Source organism: Engraulis encrasicolus, chromosome 7 (assembly GCF_034702125.1).
Source record: "Engraulis encrasicolus isolate BLACKSEA-1 chromosome 7, IST_EnEncr_1.0, whole genome shotgun sequence".
NCBI classification, from domain to species: domain Eukaryota; kingdom Metazoa; phylum Chordata; class Actinopteri; order Clupeiformes; family Engraulidae; genus Engraulis; species Engraulis encrasicolus.
The window spans coordinates 26,089,378-26,111,877 of NC_085863.1; the positions used below are offsets into that span (position 1 = coordinate 26,089,378).

The window sequence follows — 22,500 nt, forward strand, 5'->3', positions numbered from 1 at the left end:
GACACAAGGGGATGTAATATAATATAATGTAATGTAATGTACTTATTTCAGAGGTACAGGACCGGCTCTGACACCTGCCATGTCACCCAATGGTGTCAAAAGTAAAAGTAGAATTTGACTTTATTTTACTTTTACACATTTGATGTTACCACACAAAGACCAAGGGGAAAGTGACAGTCAGAGAGTATGGGAGTGTAAATCAGAGAAAGGCTGTTTTAACTAACTTACTAGTAAGGCAGACTTACTGTATTTTAACATGTCGTGCACTAGGAGTCATCATCAGCTTTTAAGTGGACATACAGTATATTTATTTGCATATGTTGTTGTTTTTGTTGTATGTATGTATGTATTTATTTCTTTATTTACTTATTCATATATACATATTAATTTATATGCAGAGTGGATGACCCCTTTATCAGTCGGGAGTGTGCCACTGTAAATGAGAGGGAGACAAATGCGAACCAATGAGAGGGACAATAGAATCAGGGACAGGGAGGAGGGAGACTGGCTGCTATGGCTAATGGTGGATGGCACTTGAGCAGCAACACCTAATCGAATTAGATGTAGTCCTATAGTCCCTGCATTCCTCATACTGTGAGTTAGCTTGCCTTGTCAAGGACCATCTACAGTCTTTCTCAAAAACATTTCAGACCAAGGACCACATTGTCACAAAAAAACAAATGAAAGAAGTAAAAAAAAATAGGCCTGTCATATTCAGGCCCGTTTCTAGGATTTTGGGGGCCCTAGGCAAAGGGGTTGTCGGGGCCCTAGGGTTATTTTTTTTCGGATGGGGGGGGACCTGACGGGGCAGCCACGGCACAAGAATTTCTGTTTCGGATGGGCCAGACCATTTTTGGATGGCACTTCAGTCATTGTCACATAGCCTACCATTACAACATAATGTCACAGAATCCATGGAAACCTAGGAACAAACAAGTCACCTTATAGACAGTGTTGTGGCTAGGGCAACACACGCATGAAGGGCAATGAATGCATAAAAAGCAAGCATGTGTACACCAGCATTTTCTGTGAGGAAATGCAATCTAGTTATTATGATAATTAGTCCCTACAGTTAATTTTACGAAACTTTATGAAGAAAGACCTTTGCAAATAAAGCCCATTCCGTTCAGTAGGCTCATCATTTCTCATGAAGTAGGCCCTAGGCTAATTGAATGTTCAGTTGTTTAACCTCTCACATGAAAGTAGGCCTATATGGCCCAATCAGGTTTTTTGACCCTACGAAAATCATGATCATTGCACAAATAAAGAATGGTCTAATCTTTCCAATCACTTTTAAAATCTAACCGAGGGTGCTCCATTTGTGCAAAACGAAATATTGACTCATAAAACAATAGGCCTACAGTCCAGAAACTCAAGGCTGAGAAACGAATGAGCAGGCACAGTGGGGGTTTGGGGGGATGTGATATTGGTAAGCAAGAATTATGTAACCAAGTCAATGGGGGTCTCCCCGACGAGATTTTTTTCGTATTGCATCCATCACGCACTTGAAAATACAATCCAAATGTTTGTGTTAGTAGCCTAATATCGCAGCAAACACGAATAGGCTACTGTAGCGACCAAGGATCACTGAACAAGTTAACAACCACCTACGTTACTCCGTGGTTGAAAACTGTGTCAATTATAGGGGACCAATATCCCGGTGCCCGTACCTTGCGTTGTCTTGACCGCAGAATGTATCCCAGAATGTATCCCAACCTCTGACTGTAATCCACGCGTTTCCACAATCATGGTCCCAAAAAGGTGTAATCCACATATAGTAATAGCAAGAAGGCTATTGTGCTACAATTTAGCTATCCCACTCAGCGCACTTGTGTGACTCGTGATAGTCATTACATTGTTCATTCGTTTCTTCTTGCGTTTGTCCACATCCAAAACAGTTCCGTGTCGGGAAAAGGCGCGTTATTGAACAATCGTGCCCAGTGCTTGTTACAGCACGTGGATTAATGCTTCACAGATGTTTTTGAAAACACAATACACTGTAAATTAAGCACCTTGCTGTCTGTGCGATGTCAACTGGCCTAGGACAGTTTGGTAGTGCAGAGAGTAATGTGTCGTCTTCAAAATTAACTTGTATAATAGAAGCAACTGTCTTGAGCCAAAAATGTAGAGCGTAATGTAAACTGGCGTCTGCGCAACATCCAGTGAGAGATTATGTCGCTTGATTTTCAGTTTGTAATTGCGCTGGATTTGACGCTTTAACCAATTGGAAGGGGGGCCCCCTCCAGATGGGGGTACTTTCACTGACTAAATTGTTGTTGCGCTGTTTGGCAATTGACATTTTCACGCTGTCGCTGATGCAAACCTATTGGGAGGGGCCCTGCCTCGAGCATGGGGTATTAGAGAGGCGCTGTTGCTTCCCTCGCAGCAGAGCCCTTCATACAGATGACAGTGCCATAATGTAAAGCTATTTAAAATAGTCATTGCTGTTGGGTACATAACCTGTCGTCCTTGGGGGCCCCACCTATTCGGGGGCCCTAGGCAACTGCCTACATTGCTTACCTTAACGCAACGGGCCTGGTCATATTGCAGTGAAAGAGAACTATCAGAACATTGTGCTTCGTACAAATATAAATGTAACAAATTTAGCTTGTGCTAGGTTGTCTTTCCTAACTACATTTGGAGAAATCCCCTTGGGGACCACCACGGACCACATTTTCAGAATCACAGAAATATCTCTCCAATAAGCAATGTAAAAATATATGTGTGTGTCTGTGTCTGTGTGTGTGTGTGTGTGTGCGCGCACGTGCTGTGTGCGTGCGTGTGTGTGTGTGTCAGACCTGGAAGTGTGGACTGGAGATGCAGAGAGCGATCTGTTTGAAGAGTTTCTCCTGCACACGCTGGAACTGGGTGGGCTCGATCACATCCAGGATCTCCTCCAGTTCCCCCAACAGCATCACCTGCAACAACAAAGAGCACTCAGACATTCATGTCACCTGGAAGAACAAGGATGACTCTAGAACAATAACATTACCTGAAACAAGGAACACTCTAGAACAGGGTTTCCCACACTGCGGTGTGTGCACCCCTGGGGGTGTGCGGCCTGCCATAATGGGGTGCACAAGCTGAATAGATCAATGGCGGATATGTGTGTTTTTATCCAGCATTAATGAACCATAAGTAGTTTTCAATTGTCTGGTGAATTGTATGCTGGAAGGGTCCATCTGAAGTGTAGTTTACCACCTAGACTTCATGTAACAAGTGCAACAATGCAACAAGTTCCATTGCAATGAGAGCAGAAAAAATGTCAGGTCTATCCCCAAAACGACATGTGCATAATGTGCAGAGAATGCACAGTGAATCCATACTTGCGTGGCCATCAGCACACCAAAATATTCGCTAAGGGGGTGTGCAAACCACATTGAAATGTACAAGGGGGTGCTCGGGGGGAAACGTTTGGGAACCGCAACTCTAGAACACTCACATCGCCGGCAACAACACAGAACATTCTAGAATAGAACACTCACATCACCTCAACGAAAGATCTATTTACATCAACTTTATCCAAATATATCTATCTAAAGACAGAGCAACACAATGTGCTACAATGGGAGCAAACATGAACAGTTTTAGTCTGAATAAGTGGGCATGTCATCCAATTTGGACGAAAACATTGTGTAAGGTTGAAACATACTGATTTTCACCAAATAAATCACAAGAGAGCTTCTGCCGTGTACGGATACTGCATTTCTTTTCTCCTTTCATGTGCTAATTTATTGGAGTGGGGGGGTGCACGCATCCTACACTTTTTGATCGCATCATCCAAATTCACACCATAACATTTTACTTTAACAAGTTGCAAAATATCAACCCACTGCCTGAAACCAATGGCCGTGTACCCAACACAGAACATTCCACAACTCTCTCATACCTTACGTGAACCTCTAACATTCTAGAATCCCTCAAACCTGAACTACCTGAACAAACCTGAACTATCCAAAGTAGATAAGATAAATAATCTTCTTATCTGTGCAGCAGTGGCCTAACTGTTAAGGAGATGGGCTTTAGATCAAATTGTTGCTAGTTCAAATCCCACCCTTTCACTCCCTACTGTACTCCATGGCTGAGGTGCCCTTAACCAAGATACCTGATCCCATACTGCTCCATACCAGAGACTGTAACCAACACCCTATAAATAACTAAATAGTTTTGGATAAAATCTTCAGCTAATTGTAATGTCAGTTGTAACTTTTGGCACCAATTTGAGCAGTGTACAAGAGGAAATAGCGACCTTTCACACAGTAATATGGTACTTGCAAACTTAAAGGATTTTTTAAAGCAGGGGAAATCCACATAACTTCTTTTTTCCAAAACAGACCTATCCCAAAATACTGACCCAATCAAATGTTTACAGTTAGATTTGGAAAGTGGTGGGGACATACGTAAATTTGGTTTAATTGTCCAGGTATCATAGTTTTGTATTATGTGTGTGAAGAAGTGATGAGGAAAAATTTGGTTCTTCGCAAAAAGTGTCATGGATATGTCCCCACCGTCCACACCAAAATCTATGGCCATGCACCCAATGACGACAAGCAACATGACAACAGCACATGTTGCTGGTTTTACCATGGCAACAACACAGCCATATTACAGAAGCTATGCACTCATGGTCATGGGTAAGTGTTGGGCAGTCATGGGTAAGCGGTTTGGGCGTCTAAATTGTAGCCCAAAGGTTGCTGGTTCGACTTCCAACCCGCCAAGTTGGTGGGAGGAGTAATTAACCAGTGCTCTCTCCCATCCTCTTACATGACTGAGGTACCCTGGCCTGAGCATGGTACTGTCCCGCCGCACTTCTCCCTTTCAGGCGCCATTGGGGGCTGTCCCCTTGCATGGGTGAGGCATAGATGCAATTTCGTTGTGTGCAGTGTGCAGTGTTCATTTGAGTGCTGTGTCACAATGACATTGGGGCCATCTCAATGCCAAATGTTCTAGCCTTGCTAGGACGTGAAATGCCTGGTGATTGGATGGGCTTTTACTTTCAGTTTCACTTTACTCACCTCCTTCTGTGTGCAGGTCTTTGGCCAGAACTTCAGCAGTCCTTCTATAATCTGATAATAATAATAATAATAATGATAATAACAATACATATTGTTTTAAGCGCCTTTCAAGATACCCAAGGTCACTTTACATTCAAACAGAGTAATAACAGTACAAAAAGTAATAACAAAGCATCAATGAATTTATACATCACAACTAAAATAAAAGAATGATAAAAATAAAAATAGTTATACAAGAATAAAATAGAATACATATGTATATAAAATAAAAGGATAACAGAATAATAATTAAAGGAACTGGAAGTGCCTGTCAGTGGTGTGATGAATATGCTACAGTGAAGAGGTGTGTGTTTAAGTTTGAATTTAAAAGAGGAAAGTGTAGAACATTGACGAATTGTCAGCGGGAGTGCGTACCATAGTTTGGGGCCAACCACACTCAATGCCCTGTCGCCCATGGTGCGCAGGTGTGTGGAGGGGGTGGTAAGGAGGAGTGTATCAGTGGAGCGAAGTGTGTGGGCGCGATGGATGAAATGATGGGAGAAACCAAGCCACAGAACCAAAGCCAGTGTTATCACAGACATACTGTAATTGCCTACAGTAGACGACGTCTTCACTTTCAATATCATACTGGCAATATCATCCGGTTGCATGCTATCTGCATTCTACATTGTGAATGTACTATGCCTGTGCTTTTTTGTGCACTGTGATTGTATTTCATGCAAGGTATTTGTGTGTTAGGAGTGTGTGCTGTATACATCTATTGATTTGTGTAGGCCTATGTATGTGCTATATGGACACTGTATGTGCTACAGTATTTGCGCTACTACTGTACATGTGCGTAATATACAGAAGTGTGTTGCATCACGACATGTTCTTTTTTGTCTGAGTGTGTTTTCAGTCTGGGCATGCTCTGTAAGTAGAAGGGACTCACATATTCTGTCACGGTGGCATCTTTCTCCATGAACTGCACCACACAGTAGGCCAGCTGAAACACAAAGCAGCAGAAGCATTTGTTTAAGTTGGACATGGGGCTGCACGTTTCAAACTGAGGAGCTGTTTCCACGTAGCAGGATATTTTTACATGTGGATTTTTTTTTCTCCTGGTTACATTGGTTTTGGCCTTACGTTTCCATGTAGCAGATATTTAAAATCCAGATATATAAAAGCAGGCTTTAAAAATATCCTATTTAAGGGGCTGAAACACATTTGTTAACAATGGAGAATTACATTTTTATCCACATGTTGCGTTTACACCTAAACAGGAGAAAAAAATACCCTGCTAAAAAAATATCCTGGTACGTGGAAACAGCACCTGAGATTAAAAAAAATAACCAACAGATTTGGGATTATACCGACACATCAGTCTACAGTCGGCCAGCTGAAACAGAAACCAGAGGAGCATTAGATCACCATGGCATGGGCCTCCACATTTCTCAAACGTCTGCACAATAAATCAATACATTTGGGATTATGCCAATATATCAATCTACTTAATGCACTCAAGGTGTTTCTGACTTTCTTAGAAGAGAACAGGATGCGTTTTTTTTTCCTCGGACAAAATGCAGAATAAGAGTTAAAATCATGATGACTCAGGGGCTTCTGTGGTTGCTGAAGGACGATCCGGATCCCTCTTCTTGTCTCATAAGTGTATGTAGCCTACGGTGTAATAATAAAAGCCTAAACCAGCACATTCTTGCACTTAATAGCACCTGTGTCTTTTAAAATAGCCTGCCTGTTTGCCCGACACGTGCACTCCGACTGTGTGCCAACACAGGCTACAGTTGCACCTATACGGTATACACTATGTTCCTTTAATGGGGCGGATCAGTGACAAAGCACAGGGTGGGGAAGTTACATCTTGCAGTTCCCTGCTCCTACCACCAGAGGGAGAACCAGGCGCGTGCACGCACACACACACACACATACACACACACGCACGCACACACACACACACACACACACACACTCACACAGACACACACACACAGCAGCAGCAGCAGCAGCAGCATGGAGCCTAGGGGCGGAACGGAACACTCGCAGCATTGTGACCTCACAATCACACGCCACTCCCGATGCGGACGGACGGACGGACGAACGACCAACCGACCGGCAGGCAGGCAGAGAGCCAGTGACCCAGGGATGGAGAGGGAAGGAGAGAGGCAGGGAGGCAGAGATAGAGGTGGGCAGGCATAAATGGGTGTTGGGGGGATGGAGGGTGTGACCCCACTTTCAGGCAAGTGGAGAGAACAAAACAGGTTTGAGCCTATCAGACATGCTGGTAGTGACTCTCTGTCTCTCATTCCTCTCTCCTCTCCTCCCTTTGTGTCTTCCTATGCAGTGTATCTGTCACGTTTACTCCTTTCTCCTTCACATCTCTCTCTCTCCCCCTCTCTAGCTCTGTCTCTCTCTCTCTTCCTGCCCCCTCTCTCACTCCCTCTCTCTCTCTCACTCTCCCTCTATGCGTCTTCCTGTACTGACACACACTTGCATTCATTGACTTTCATGCTGCCTGGCATTTGTACTCTCTCTCTCTCTCTCTCTCTCTCTCTCTCTCTCTCTCTCTCTCTCTCTCTCTCTCTCTCTGTCTCTCTCTCTCTCTCTCACCCCTCCCTCACTCCCTTGCTGAATTATGTATACGGTGAGAGCGACTGGGGGAGAGAGATATGGAGGAATGTAGGCCACTTTGGCACAGACTTAGTTTCGCCCAGCGTCGGAACCGCACTGGCTGTCAGGAAGACACAAGTGTACGCACACCTACACACTCTCACACACACACACACACACACACACGCGCGCGCGCGCGCCCGCACACGCACGCGCGCACACACACCCAGAAACGTGGGCACAGACACATTCACACGCACACACACACATATGGACACACACACACATGGGCGCACACGCACGCACGCACACACACACACACACACACTGCACTGACTGTCAATTTCAGTCCCCTGTGTTTCATGCAAACATTACAAGACATTGAAGACAGAAACATACAGAAACATACACATAGACAGACAGACTACACATACACACACGCACACGCACACACACTAATTGTGGATCAGGAGGTTGTGAACCCACATGGCTGGGCAGGTTGTGTGTGAGTGGTGTTGTCAACAAGCATTAACCCAGCACCCATCATCAGGAGCTGCACTGACCCCCCCCAACACACACACACACACACAATGCAGTCATGCAAGTATGCAACACACACATGCACGCCCATGCACACACACACCGACATGCACGCACACACATTCATACGCGCACGGAAGCACGCAAGAATGCACACACACACAAACATACACAGACAGACTTTCAAATAACACACACACGCACACACACACACACACATTGTCTATACACAAACAAGTGGTCATTTTGCACCGTCACCCTGAGTTTGGCTGGGTTGACCCAACAGCGCTTAGTCAGAAATACAACTGAACACACACGCACGCACATGCGCACGCACACACACACACACACACTTTCTCTTTATTTCTTTCTCTTCTCTCTCTCTCTCTCTCACACACACAAACACACACAGACACGCACACGCGCACACACACACACGCACGCACGTACACACGCACGCACGCACGCACGCACACACACTTTCTCTTTCTTTCTTTCTCTTCTCTCTCTCTCTCACACACAAACACACACAGACGCGCGCGCACACACACACAGACACACAGACACACAGACACACACACACACACACACACACACACACACACACACACACACACACACACACACACAATTAAGGTGCGGTGAAGTCATGCAGATAATAGGTCTTCATGCTGCTTGTTAATTGGGCGCTCTGCAGTGCCCGGTGAGTGAGGGGGGCATGACTGGTGGGATTGTTTTGCCCATCATTTGGCCACTGTGTGTGTGCCCGCTCGACTGCCCGAGTCTGGCTTTAACATTACACGTTTTTACTGAACCATAAGACTACTGCACACTGATACAATTACTACACTTACAAAAGACCTACTCACTGACTGATGAAGCTGACTGATAATGTTGCAGACTTTCATGGAGATGCGCAGACGTGCACACACACACACAGACACACACACACACATTCAGCACAGGCAGAGAGAGAGAGACAGAGAGAGAGAGAGAGGTCAAATTCATGGTTGAGTCATGTTTGTGTTTTGGCCCATACAGTCCAGTACAACATATTCCAAATGGCCTACCTAGTTATACCTGTCCAATTATGATATTTAGTAGGTAAAACTAAATATTTTGAATAGCACATTGCACTTTGGTACTGAATACTGCACTTTACTGTGTTTATGTTGGGTTTTTTGTCAACCTATTTTTTTGTCCTATAGAGGGAGGGGAGGGGGGGGGTTGTGTTTGTCTATTGTGTTCTTTTTTATTGTAATGTCTTTGTAATTGTATCAGATACACTGAAAATGGCACAGAACAATTTTCCGAAAGGACAAATAAATAATCTATCTATCTAAACCAGGTCATTTGGAATCTCAGGCACTGTAGCTTCTGAATCCAGGTTGTCCATCACTGGGAGAATGCTTTGCTATGTGGCAGCCACACAGTTTGTTCAATAGCAGCCACACATTGTGTAGCATCACTGCATTCTGCAACAGCTTTTCAGTTGTGTTTGCCACTATCTGCTACCAATTTGGTTACACTTCCCTTGATGCCAGTGTCATGTGTATGACATAAAAGTGTCACGAGAGTGTCAAAAAACATGTCATAAACATGATAAACATGCCATAATCTGTTTTATAGTCATGAAAAGTGAACATTGTCTGGAACAAGTGAACAAAGTCTGTCTTTACCATAACCGAAGTCATGAAATGTTTATTAAATTGGCATGTTTATGACATGTTGAAAGTGAAAGCCCATTGGGAAACTCCAACTCCCATTGTCATTGTGACACAGCACTCCACAGCACACAAGTGAACACTGCACACTGCACACAACGAAATGTATGCCTCACCCGTGCAAGGGGGCAGCCCTCAGTGGCGCCCCATGGGGAGCAGTGCGGTGGGACGGTACCATGCTCAGGGTACCTCAGTCATGGAGGAGGATGGGGGAGAGCACTGGTTGATTACTCCTCCCACCAACCTGGCGGGTCGGGAGTCGAACCGGCAACCTCTGGGATGCAAGTCTGACGCCCTAACCGCTCACCCATGACTGCCCATTGTTGGCGTTAAGTAAAGTGTTACCCAATATTTTCTGTGACAGAACGGCACAAAGAATATCCCTCTCGGCTGGCATTGTTTTCATGACTTCTGAACGCCACAGCGTCTTTAGTAAATCCCGTTTGTGTTAAAGGATAGAGTCGGAAAAGGTTCGCATGTCTTGGACACAGCCTTGATTTGACTCCCATTCACTAAATTCAGAGAGTAAGCCAACTCCTCAACAAGCAAATACAGAAGTGCCTTTCTTTCACACTACAACACTGTTACAAGTTCATGAACCATTGAAGCAATAGTGGAACCATTATTTCAATGCTAAAACAGCATTGTTGTTTCAATTACTTGTCTCGAATCCCCAGTGCACAGTGATTTGTCCCGATGAGTTGTTTGCCATTCCTTGTAGTGAGGCAAGGACAACTTTAAAAGGGGCAGATAATGATGTTTTTGTTTTGTTTGTTTGCCTTTTTTGTCTTAAGGATTGCCCCACAGTTTAGAGGGTAGCGAGTGTGGGCCAAAAATGCCCAGGTGACAAAAGGGTCCCGGGATGTCCTGGGCCCAGGGAGAGAGCAGGCTCAGAATCTGGTCCTTGTTACATTGTTACTACAGGGGACAGAGACCCAAATTCACAGCCAGATGGGGTGACCCGGACGGTAGTACTCCCCTTCAGAACACTGGGGCACGATCTCTTCCTTTGTTTGCATTAGGCCATTTAAGCCTGATGCTGCGTATTAGCTGAATTGGCCTAGGTGCCTGGAGCGACATAGACGCTGCATTCCTGCCTTCAGGCTCTTGAGAGTTGAGCTCATTATTAAAAATATGGGTATGTTAGGCCCTGCCGTGGCCTAACTAGACACTGGGTTACTACATCGGCGACCCAGGTTCGATTCCGGCCTGGGTTATTTGCCGATCCTTCCCTGTCTCTCTCTCCTCACTCTTTTCCTGTCTCTCTTCCACTGTCTTGTCAAAGATAAAGGCAAAAAAGCCCTAGAATACATAAATAAAAAATATATAAAATACGGGTATGTTAAAGCTGAATGAACACATTCTAATGGAAGATGAGGATCCTAGCTTTAAAATGCAACTTTTTTCATGTTTTTATGTGCTTCGGAGGCTGAGATACTTCTATAGGCTTTTTATAGGTTTATAGGTTTTTATAGCTTTTTATAGGTTTTTGTAGGATGAGGCTACCTTCTCCCAAAAAGGGCTTAGGCATTCAGCAGGTCTTTTTTGCAGGTGACTTAATATGTCGTTGTCACACAACCAAACCTTTAATTTCTGTTATCTTTTAGTGGTATTGGGCATTGGGTCTTTATAATTGTGAGCTGCCTGCCCCCTAGCAAAAAAAAGGTTTCATCGGCAACATCTTTTTCCGGGGTCAGTCCAAGGTTTGGGAAAATAGTAGTATAGTTTCAAAAGACTCTAAAATGACAACAATACAATCCCACAAGGAATACAGTACAATTCAATAGCCAGATATTATGCGGACGCCCCAAATATGATATGTTTCTAAAGGTTCCCATAATACTTATAGAGTCCCATGAGTGTTGGTGCTGTGTTATGGTAATATAACTCACTGCATGCGGTTCTATTTTGGTTTCGCATTTGCATGCCTTTCCTATACGTGCGTTCGTGTCTTTCTAGTTGGGAGCAGTGGTGGTGTTGCAGTGGTTGTTGGATGTCTTTATAGTTTGTCCTACTTCCTAAACGTAGCGTGTTAGTGAGCGAGGAGGGAGGCGCGGAGGCTTCACGTGTTTGGCGAGCGCTCCGCTGGGTTTGCTAGCGCTACGCTAGCTCCAAGGGTTTGTGTAGTGTTTTGTCGGCAGCACAGCACAGCACAGCACAGCACAGAGCCACTGAAGAGGCTTTGTCAGAGCAGCCTCACATGTCTGGCACTCTACTGCATCAGGGAACACGGGGACCTCATTCAAAACAAATACACTCTTACTGTCACATGTCTGCTCCTGTTCCTGCTCCTGTGTGTGTGTGTGTGTGTGTGTGTGTGTGTGTGTGTGTGTGTGTGTGTGTGTGTGTGTGTGTGTGTGTGTGTGTGTGTGTGTGTGTGTGTGTGTGTGTGTGTGCACTCTGTCTATGTCGGAACAGACAGACATTCACAGACAGACAGACAGACAGACAGACACAGACACACACACACACCTTGCGCCCACACATTCACACACCATTATATCAGTAATTAAAAGCCAACAAATAAGCACATTCTAAAAATGCACATAAATAAACATACAAATCTGGAAATGAGCTCAAAGCAAATGTGATTTGCCAGACTCACAGTAGCAGAGTGACTACACCCGAGTGTAGTCGTGCTGCATTTGCCAAAATCGCCCTTGGTATATTATACATCTCATTAATTCATTGATAAACCTGTGTTATTCATTAAAGTGGATAACAGTGTCTCTTAGGTGTAATGTGAAGTGTGGAATATGTAAAGTCCCTTCAAGGAGCCTTACACAAATATTGACATTTGGGACTGTGTTAAACACACTTGGGATCTCAACAGCAGATATTCCGATTAACACATACAGCACATACGCAACAACATACGCACGCACATACACATGCAAATACACATACACATAAACATAGGCCTACATTCCACACACAAACATTTGAATGAGAGGCCTTGCAGTGCTCTAGGTCTGCCAGATCTGCAGTGCTCCATGTCTCTGTGTGTACCATGTAGAGTGTGTAATTTGTGATTCAGAGAGAACAGCCACGAGGTGCTTACTGCCTGGTCTATCCGGTCTACAGGTTATTGAAGACTGAACAATGTTGTGTGTAAAAGACCTCATGGACCTCTTAAAACAGGGGTGGGGAGGCCTATATTGAAGGCTGCCACCTTTAAAACAGAACCCACCCTCTCTAGGCCCCCTGAATATAGCTTACCGGTAATTGTATTGCACATGTATGTTCTAAGTTCCCTTTACCAATTATGCCATATTTCATGTGAAGCTGCATTACATTAAAACTATACCGGGGGCCGGATAATACATATAGGTTCCCACCCCTGTCTTAAAACATATGAATAAACTAGTGATTTATTTATGGGTGATTAGAACTTGATATTGCAGTCTGTGGTATGATCCGTTGTAAGGGCTTACTGATAAAAGGTAGGGATTGAATGATGACAGCTGATAGGTAATTCAAGACTTAATTGAAGACCAGATGGATAGAGGGCCTACTAAAACTTATTGATAATAACTCATCATTGATTACTGATTAGGTTAAAAAATGTGATGGGTGATTGAGGACTGACTAACCTGTGTATGAATGGCAGACAGGGAGGAGGCCTACTAAAGCTTATTGGTGACACTGATCAGTGATTACAGGTAAAGACTGAATTAAGTGTGAAAGACTGACAAAGGGAGAGCAAACTAAAGCTTACTGAATACAGGTGATACATTGATTAGTGATTGGGTGACAGGTGATTGAAGTGATTGAAGCTATCAAAGACTGACTGACCTGTGCATGAGAGGTAGACATAGAGCGGGTCTACTAAAGCTTGTTAATAACAACTGGTCATTGATTAGCAATTGGGTTACAGGTGATTGAGATAATGTATTAATTGAAGACTGACAGACCTGTGCATGAAAGCCGGACATTGGCTATGTTTACATGATGTTTTTAATTCAGAATTAATAATTCCGAATTAAATAGTTCTGTCTAGTTTGCTTTGATCTTTCCTTTAATTCCGAGTTAAGAGGTGTTTACATGACGTTTTCAAAGAGGAATTAAGCTTTATTCAGAATTAAAGTCAGTTAATTCCGAATGAAATGTCTCATGTAAACGTAGCAATAGTGCGGGTCTACTAAAGCTTATTAAAAACAGCTGATCATTGATTAGTGATTGGGATGCAGGTGATTAGCCTGGTCCTGACCATCCCATAATACTGCTATTTCATTTCGTATTCATGGTCTGGAGGTTGTTTGATCTGACGTGATTGCAGGAAGCGGGAAGCACATTTTCTGAAAGATCAGGATAAGTTGTTGAACAAACATGTCTAACGTCTATCTTTGGCGATGTAGGACTGCAGAAAAGTCTGACAGAACATCCTACCGTAGGATAAAATTACAACGTAGGACCGCTTGTCAGAACACCGACCAAATCCAGCCGCTCAACATTGATCCACAGAAAACAGGTACCAGACGTAGTGCGAAGCCAAGTGTCTTGGCGGAAGTACGTAGAATGGTGCGCGAGGCTAGCAGGTGATTGAGGTCATTGATTAATTGAAGACTGACTGACCTGTGCATAAAAGACGTACAGGGATCGGGCCTACTAAAGCTTAGTGATAACAGGTGAACAACACTGGTCAGTGGTTACAGGTGAAGACTGACTCACCTGTGCGTGAAAGACGGACAGGGATCGGGCCTTATGCAGTGGGATCAGCACTCGCACCAGGAACTGCTTATGCTCCGCCTTCAGGGGCAGGGCGAAACCATTGATGATGCTGGAGAGGGGGGAAACACATCACAGAGGTGGGTCAAATAGACATATTCAGGGGCAGGGGGAAACCATTGATAATGCTGCAGAGGGGGGGAAGCACAAGAATACAGGTGGGTCAAACACACACAAACATACACACATACACATGTGCATGCATGCAAGCATTCACACACACACACACACACACACACACACACACACACACACACACACACACACACACACACACACACACACACACACACACACACACACACACACACACACACACAAACCATCACAGCTAAGGTCGAGATGCGGATAGCAGAAAGTGAGACTTTGAAGCTGTTCTCAGAAGGCACAGCAACACATACTACTGGCACACACTCATACATGCAGTAAAGCGAAACAGTGCACACATACACACTCATACTCGCACACACGGTTATGCATGTGAACACATGCACGCATACACAATTACACACACACGCGCGCGCGCGCACACACAAACATACACACGCACGCACAGTCAAACATACAGTCTCTAAATATCGTTAGCACATCGTTCCCACACCCTCATCTGTATTCTATTCCTCCGCTACAAAACCCCATCTCACCAATCCTCCCCAACCTCCCTCCCTTCTGATCTCTCTCTCTCTCTCTCTCTCTCTCTCTCTCTCTCTCTCTCTCTCTCTCTCTCTCTCCCCTCTCTCCTTCAACATCAAACTCATCTGTTCTCCCTCTGCCTCAATCACTATACTTCTCTCTGCATGTCTCTCTCTCTCTCTCTCTCTCTCTCTCTCTCTCTCTCTCTCTCTCTCTCTCTCTCTCTCTCTCTCTCTCTCTCTCTCTCTCTGCGGAGAAGGTGTGTTTTCTGTGGGTGAAGCAGCTAGATGTGTGGGTGGCACTAAAAATACAAGCAGCATAAATCAGAGCGTTAAAGCCCCAAGACGTACACACACAGGGGCATCACATGTATACACACACACACACAGGCACATCATCACATGTATACACACACACACACAGGCACATCATCACATGTATACACATACACATACAGGCACATCATCACATGTATACACATACACACAGGCATATCATCACATGTATACACACACAGGCATATCATCACATGTATACACATACACACACAGGCACATCATTCATCACATGTATACACATACACACAGGCACATCATCACATGTATACACATACACACAGGCACATGGCATGTATACACATACACACAGGCACATCATCACATGTATACACATACACACAGGCACATGGCATGTATACACATACACACAGGCACATCATTCATCACATGTATACACATACACGCACAGGCATATCATCACATGTATACACATACACACAGGCATATCATCACATGTATACACATACACGCACAGGCGCATCATCACATGTATACACATACACACACAGGCACATCATCACATGTTCTGTTCACACACATTCTATACACACAAATGCATGTATACACAACCACACATATCAAACACGTACCTATACACACATAGGCCTACATACACAAACATACACATACACAACCACAGATGTTTCACAACATGTACCTACGTATACTGTTAAGTGCATCTACTCTGTTATCACCCTACCTGCATACCCGGCCTTAATCTACGTGTAATGCAAGTAACGTGTTAGTATCAGAGTACGATGCTACTGTTGAATGTGTGTAGTGTAACCCGAAGAGATTGGAGGAAGGGTTAGCTTACCCCGGGCGAAGTGGCTAGCTCTCGCCTTGGCTCGTCATAGCCGGATAGCCCAAGCGATTGTCGTGGCAGTTCATTTGGGGTTCTTCGGAGGATCCCCTAGATTTCCTTTTGTCTTTAGCCCGCGTCCAGGTGCACCGAAGATAAATTATCTCTCCGGTTAGTCGCCCGCAGGGTAGAGGGTACAGGCCACGCTCACACCCCGCGGCGTTCCAGTATGATAATCCGCCACGTCTTCTGAATCACCTGTTCTTTATAGGGGCGGGCCCCGAAACACCCCACACTCCCCCATTCCCCGGGTTGGATGAGGTGTGTCGGTGGCAAAGTACTGTATACCTAAAGTGCACTACATAGCCCTACCGTAACATCTCTCCCCCCCTCAAAAGAAAAAAACAAAAGAAAAATCAACTTTTTTTTTTTTTATTTTTTTTTTTTTTTAATCATTTTTTCCTGTTTTTTTCTAAAAGTTACTATTATTACTATTTTCCCTCTCATCTTCCACTTGCTCTAGAACCCAGCATTACGGGTAGCTTAACTGGCGTCTCACACCCCACATAGCTACCCCTCAAATCATGTCTCAGACCAGATACATTGAAAACCCTCAACAAAGTCAGATGCGCGACAGGGTATCAGCAATAACATTCTCTTTGCCTGGCAAATGCTTAATCACAATACTGAAGGGCTGCAGGGCTAGAGTCCACCTGAACACCCGAGCATTGGAATCCCTAAACTTTGCCAGAAACGTAAGGGGATTGTGATCCGTGTACACCACAGTCTCACCCACCCCACTCGCCAGATACACTTCAAAATGCTGGACTGCCAGCACCAGCCCCAGGGCTTCCTTTTCTATTGTAGAGTACGCCCTCTGATGCTGATTCAATTTTTTTGAGAAGTAAGCCACTGGTCTTTCTACTCCCACATCATCCACTTGTAACAGCACTGCCCCGATTCCCACATCACACGCATCCACAGCCAATTTAAATGGAATCTCGAAATTTGGAGCCACCAACACTGGTTCACACGACAGCACTGCTTTCAGTTTTTCTAAGGCGGCCTGGCATTCCGGGGCCCACAGGAATTTCACCCCTTTTCGCAGCAGGGCTGTCAAAGGTTCTGAAATGGAGGCAAAATTTGGCACAAATTTTCGGTAAAAGCCACACATTCCCAGTACTCGCATCAGCTGCCTCCTTGTGCGCGGAGCCGGCAAATCCAGAATGGCTTGAATTTTTGCTGCTCTGGGCGACACAGCTCCCTGTCCCACTTGGTGCCCCAGATATGTCACCTGACCCTTACCCAGCTCACACTTAGGCAAGTTGACCACCAACCCCGCAGTCTCCAACCTACCCAACAGTTGCTCAATATGATGAATATGATCCTTCCACGAGTCCGAGAAGACCACCACATCATCAATATAAGTGACCACGTTGGCTAGCCCCACGGTTATTTGATTCATCAGCCGTTGGAAACAGGCTGGAGCATTCTTCATGCCAAATGGAAGGGTACGACACTGATACAGCCCCTCAGCGGTTACAAATGCAGACACTTCTTGGGCATGACTTGACAGAGGCACCTGCCAATATCCTTTTAGGAGATCGAATTTTGACACAAAACTGGCTCTTCCTATCTGGTCAATGCAGTCCTCCAGGCGTGGTATTGGAAACGCATCCGTTTTGGTAACTGCATTTACTTTACGGTAATCTATGCAAAACCGTGCGGAACCATCTGGTTTGGGAATTAACACTATGGGTGAGCTCCACTCACTGTGGGAAGGTTCCACCACCCCAATTTCCAACATGTACTGTATCTCTTCTCTCACAAGAGCCCGCTTAGTCGGATGCAGCCGGTATGGGTGTTGTTTAATGGCAGGCGCCACCCCTGTCACCACATCATGAACAACCAAAGAGGTAAGCCCGGGACGATCCCTAAACAAAGATGCATGTGACCTAATCAAACCCATCATATCTTCCTGCTGGGAGGGCTGTAAATGTGCTACAATACCCGGCAAATCAGCTAGGGCGGCCGAATTCTACAACCGAGCTCCAACAGGTCCTCGATACTCCACCTCTGGAGAAGGCTCCCCTCCCTGTGATGTCTCAGGAGTCTCTAGGGCAATCACATTGCACACCCCTTCAGGAGCAGAGCGATTATGGTATTTTTTAAGAAGATTAACGTGACACAATTGAGTAGACTTGCGGCGATCGGGAGTCTTTACGATGTAATTTCGATCGTTGACCTTTTTGACCACCGCATACGGACCACAGAATCGAGTGCCCAGTCCTTCGCCCCGCATAGGTAACAGCACCAGGACCTGTTCTCCCACCGCAAACGATCTCTCCACGGCTTTACGATCATAGCATTTTTTCATGACCTCTTTCGACTTCTGCATGTTTGCACAAGCCACCTCACAAGCCGCTTGTAAGCGATCCTTAAACACGGCCACATACTGCAACAAGTTCCCGTCCTCTTTCTCCTTCATGAAGCCGTCCTTCAGCATTTTTAAAGGACTCCTAACTTCGTGCCCGTACACCAGTTCAAAGGGGCTAAACCCGGTAGACTCGTTCACCGCATCTCGAAGTGCGAACAACAGGAAAGGCATAGCGACATCCCAATCACCATCACACTGTACCGAGAAGGTCTTGATCATGGTTTTCAGTGTCTGATGACACCGCTCAATGGCTCCTTGTGACTGGGGATGGTAAGCCGAAGACATGACATGCCTAATACCAAGTTCAGACAATACTTCCTGAAACACCCCAGATGAAAAATTAGACCCCCTATCTGTCTGCACCTCCCGAGGCAATCCGAAGCGAGAAAAGAAATGCAACAAAGCCTCAATCACGGGCCTAGCCTTGATGTTCCTCAGTGCAACGGCCTCTGGGAACCGGGTGGTAGCATCCATAATTGTCAGTAGGTACTCATTTCCCTTCTTTGTCTTTTTAAGAGGCCCCACACAATCAATCACCACTCGCGAGAAGGGTTCTTCCACTACAGGAAGCGGCTTCAGAGGCGCAGCAGGTATAACCTGATTAGGCTTTCCTGTGAGCTGACACGGATGACAGGAACGACAGAATGCCACCACATCTGCATGCACTTGGGGCCAATAAAAGTGTCTCGTCACTCTCTCCTGCGTCTTGCGTATTCCCAGGTGTCCAGCCATAGGTGTTTCATGGGCCAGTTGTAGCACTTCATGACGGTAACACAACGGCAGCACGATCTGAGAGTAGACAGACCACTGTTCACTGGCAGGTCGTCGAGGCGGCCTCCATTTCCTTAACAGCACCCCCTCCTTCATATAGCATCCCTCTGCCATGTCTTCCAATTCGTCCTCGGAATCAGCAGTCTTCAGTAAGGCAGCGAGCGAAGGATCAGTCTGCTGCTCCTCGATTAACGCCTCCCGTGTACACTTCAGGTCCCCAAGTCCCGCTAATACCCGACCTAGGATGGTGTCTCCCAAGTCAACACTTGACTTTTCCAGAGGAGGGTTTCTTTCCCTGGCCTCGGCTTTGGCCTGACCCCGAGTGATAACGCATGAGCTGAACACCTCCGGATACTCCTTCTCTAGAATCTGCATTTCAGGACTCTCACAAGGCGCCTTACTCACGACGGGGTCTGCATACACCCGGTCACTTGCGAGGTCGTTTCCCAACAGCACGTGTACCCCATCCACTGGCAACGAGGGCACTACTCCTAACACAACCTCCCCAGCAACTAGGTCACTCTTAAGGTACATTTTGTGCAAGGGTACGGCTTGAAATTCCCCACCTAAGCCTTTAAGCAGCACTGAGCGATCCAACGACGTATATTGGGGCAATTCCAATACTCCGGCGGACACTACTGACTGGGCAGCACCGGTGTCACGCAAGATGGTTACAGGGACCTCCCTACCCTCTGCAGTCACGCAGAGAGCACCAGTGGACACAAAACAGCCAAACATATTACGCAGATTGTCGGACTGCAGCTCACCCAAGTGTTCGGTCACACTGCCCATTTTGACAAGGCTCATCGGTTTTCCCGGGTGAGAGGAGAGGTGTCGCTTTCTCAAGGGACAATTAGCCTTCATATGTCCTGGTTTGTGACAGTAATGGCAGATCACATCTTTCATCGGGGTAAATGGTCTAGGGCCATATGAACTAGCCCACTGAGATGGCGCGTCAGTCGGCCCAACGTTCCCCAAATCTCTAGGCCCCTGCATCAACTCAAACGAATCAGCCAACAGTGCCGCCTGACGCAAGTCCGTCACATTCTGACTATTGAGATACATTTCAACGGGGCGCGGAACACTATTTTTAAACTGCTCAAGCAGAACCAATTCCTTGAGTGATGAAAACGTATACACCTCTGAGCTTCTAAGCCATCTTTCAAAAGTAGCTTCCTGCTGCCTTGCTAGTTCAAGAAAGGCGTCTCCCCGTTTACGCCTAAGAGATCTAAATCTCTGGCGGTAGCCCTCCGGTACGATCTCGTACGCTTGCAATACCACCTTTTTTATGACGTCGTAATCCGCACTCTGGGTCGCATCAAGAGCAGCGTAAGCTTCCTGGGCCTTTCCCACAAATGCACTCTGCACCAACACGGGCCACTTCTCCGCTGGCCAGTCTAACTCATTGGCTACTTTTTCAAAAGCATCGAAAAAAACATCAACATCGTCGGGATTGAATTTGGGCATTATACGCAGAGAGCTGCTCAAATCAAACCTGTTTTCATGTCTACGCTGTAAAACCTTCTCATTCGTTCGGATTTTTTCACGCTCTATTTCCAGCCTGGCCAGTTCAAGTTTAGTTTCTTCTTTTTTATTTTCAATTTCCAACCTCGCCATCTCCAACTTCTGCGCTTCTTCTCCAACCTCTGTGATTTTCAGCGTTTTAATCAAGAAATCCACAATGTCCGGCTTTCTCCAATTATCTGGTATTTCAATGTCTTGAAATTGTGCAATTTCCTCTAACTGCGCCTTCGACAAGGGCAGCCAGTCATTCCGTGTGAGGTTCTTAGAAAAAAACACGGCGGGGTCAAAAGTTGCCATTGCGACTAATTCACTTCCCTACCACAAGTACCAAAGAGAAAGAGAAAAAAATATATATCGCCTACGAGCCCAAACAAAACGCCGAGCGATAAGCTTACTACCACTTTCACTTATCCACTGCTCCAGTCCAAACCATAACAATGCACCAATCCGGACACAGGCCTACTTCATTCAAAAGCTCCTACGATTCAAACCGCAACACTTTACTGAAACAGATTAGCAATCCCAACGTTACATGCCTGTGTTGAAAGCCACCCCAATACATTAACGCTGCACAAACCAACACGCAACAACGACAGGTTCTACCCCTGCTTCGTAACTGCGCGGACAAACTACTTCCCAAACAAACCATCAAATATCGACTGCTACCCACACGCGTATAGCTAACCAACTCTACCTCCACAAACTACTAGCCCTGAAAGCTCAATCCGAGACGAAGCCCCCACTTGTTAAGTGCATCTACTCTGTTATCACCCTACCTGCATACCCGGCCTTAATCTACGTGTAATGCAAGTAACGTGTTAGTATCAGAGTACGATGCTACTGTTGAATGTGTGTAGTGTAACCCGAAGAGATTGGAGGAAGGGTTAGCTTACCCCGGGCGAAGTGGCTAGCTCTCGCCTTGGCTCGTCATAGCCGGATAGCCCAAGCGATTGTCGTGGCAGTTCATTTGGGGTTCTTCGGAGGATCCCCTAGATTTCCTTTTGTCTTTAGCCCGCGTCCAGGTGCACCGAAGATAAATTATCTCTCCGGTTAGTCGCCCGCAGGGTAGAGGGTACAGGCCACGCTCACACCCCGCGGCGTTCCAGTATGATAATCCGCCACGTCTTCTGAATCACCTGTTCTTTATAGGGGCGGGCCCCGAAACACCCCACACTCCCCCATTCCCCGGGTTGGATGAGGTGTGTCGGTGGCAAAGTACTGTATACCTAAAGTGCACTACAAAGCCCTACCGTAACAATATACACACACATACAAGCATACACTCACACACAAAAACGGTAACATGTACGTATACACACTTACACGCACAGGCACATCATACCTATGTACAGGCTCATAAGTACACACACAAGCATGCAAACAA

At 45.6% G+C, this 22,500-nt stretch overlaps 1 protein-coding gene across 1 annotated transcript in view; it reads right to left on the reverse strand.

Annotated features, from left to right (window-relative positions):
* The window catches only part of LOC134452659 (serine/threonine-protein phosphatase 2A 56 kDa regulatory subunit beta isoform-like), a 54,721-nt gene that overhangs the window by 3,289 nt on the left and 28,932 nt on the right, over positions 1–22,500 (reverse strand). Inside the window, exons 8-11 of the mRNA XM_063203151.1 lie at positions 14,555–14,663; positions 5,947–6,000; positions 5,016–5,066; positions 2,799–2,918 (exon numbers count right to left, since the gene is read on the reverse strand). Of these exons, the coding sequence (XP_063059221.1) occupies positions 2,799–2,918; positions 5,016–5,066; positions 5,947–6,000; positions 14,555–14,663 (334 nt within the window). The remainder of the gene's footprint in view (positions 1–2,798; positions 2,919–5,015; positions 5,067–5,946; positions 6,001–14,554; positions 14,664–22,500) is intronic.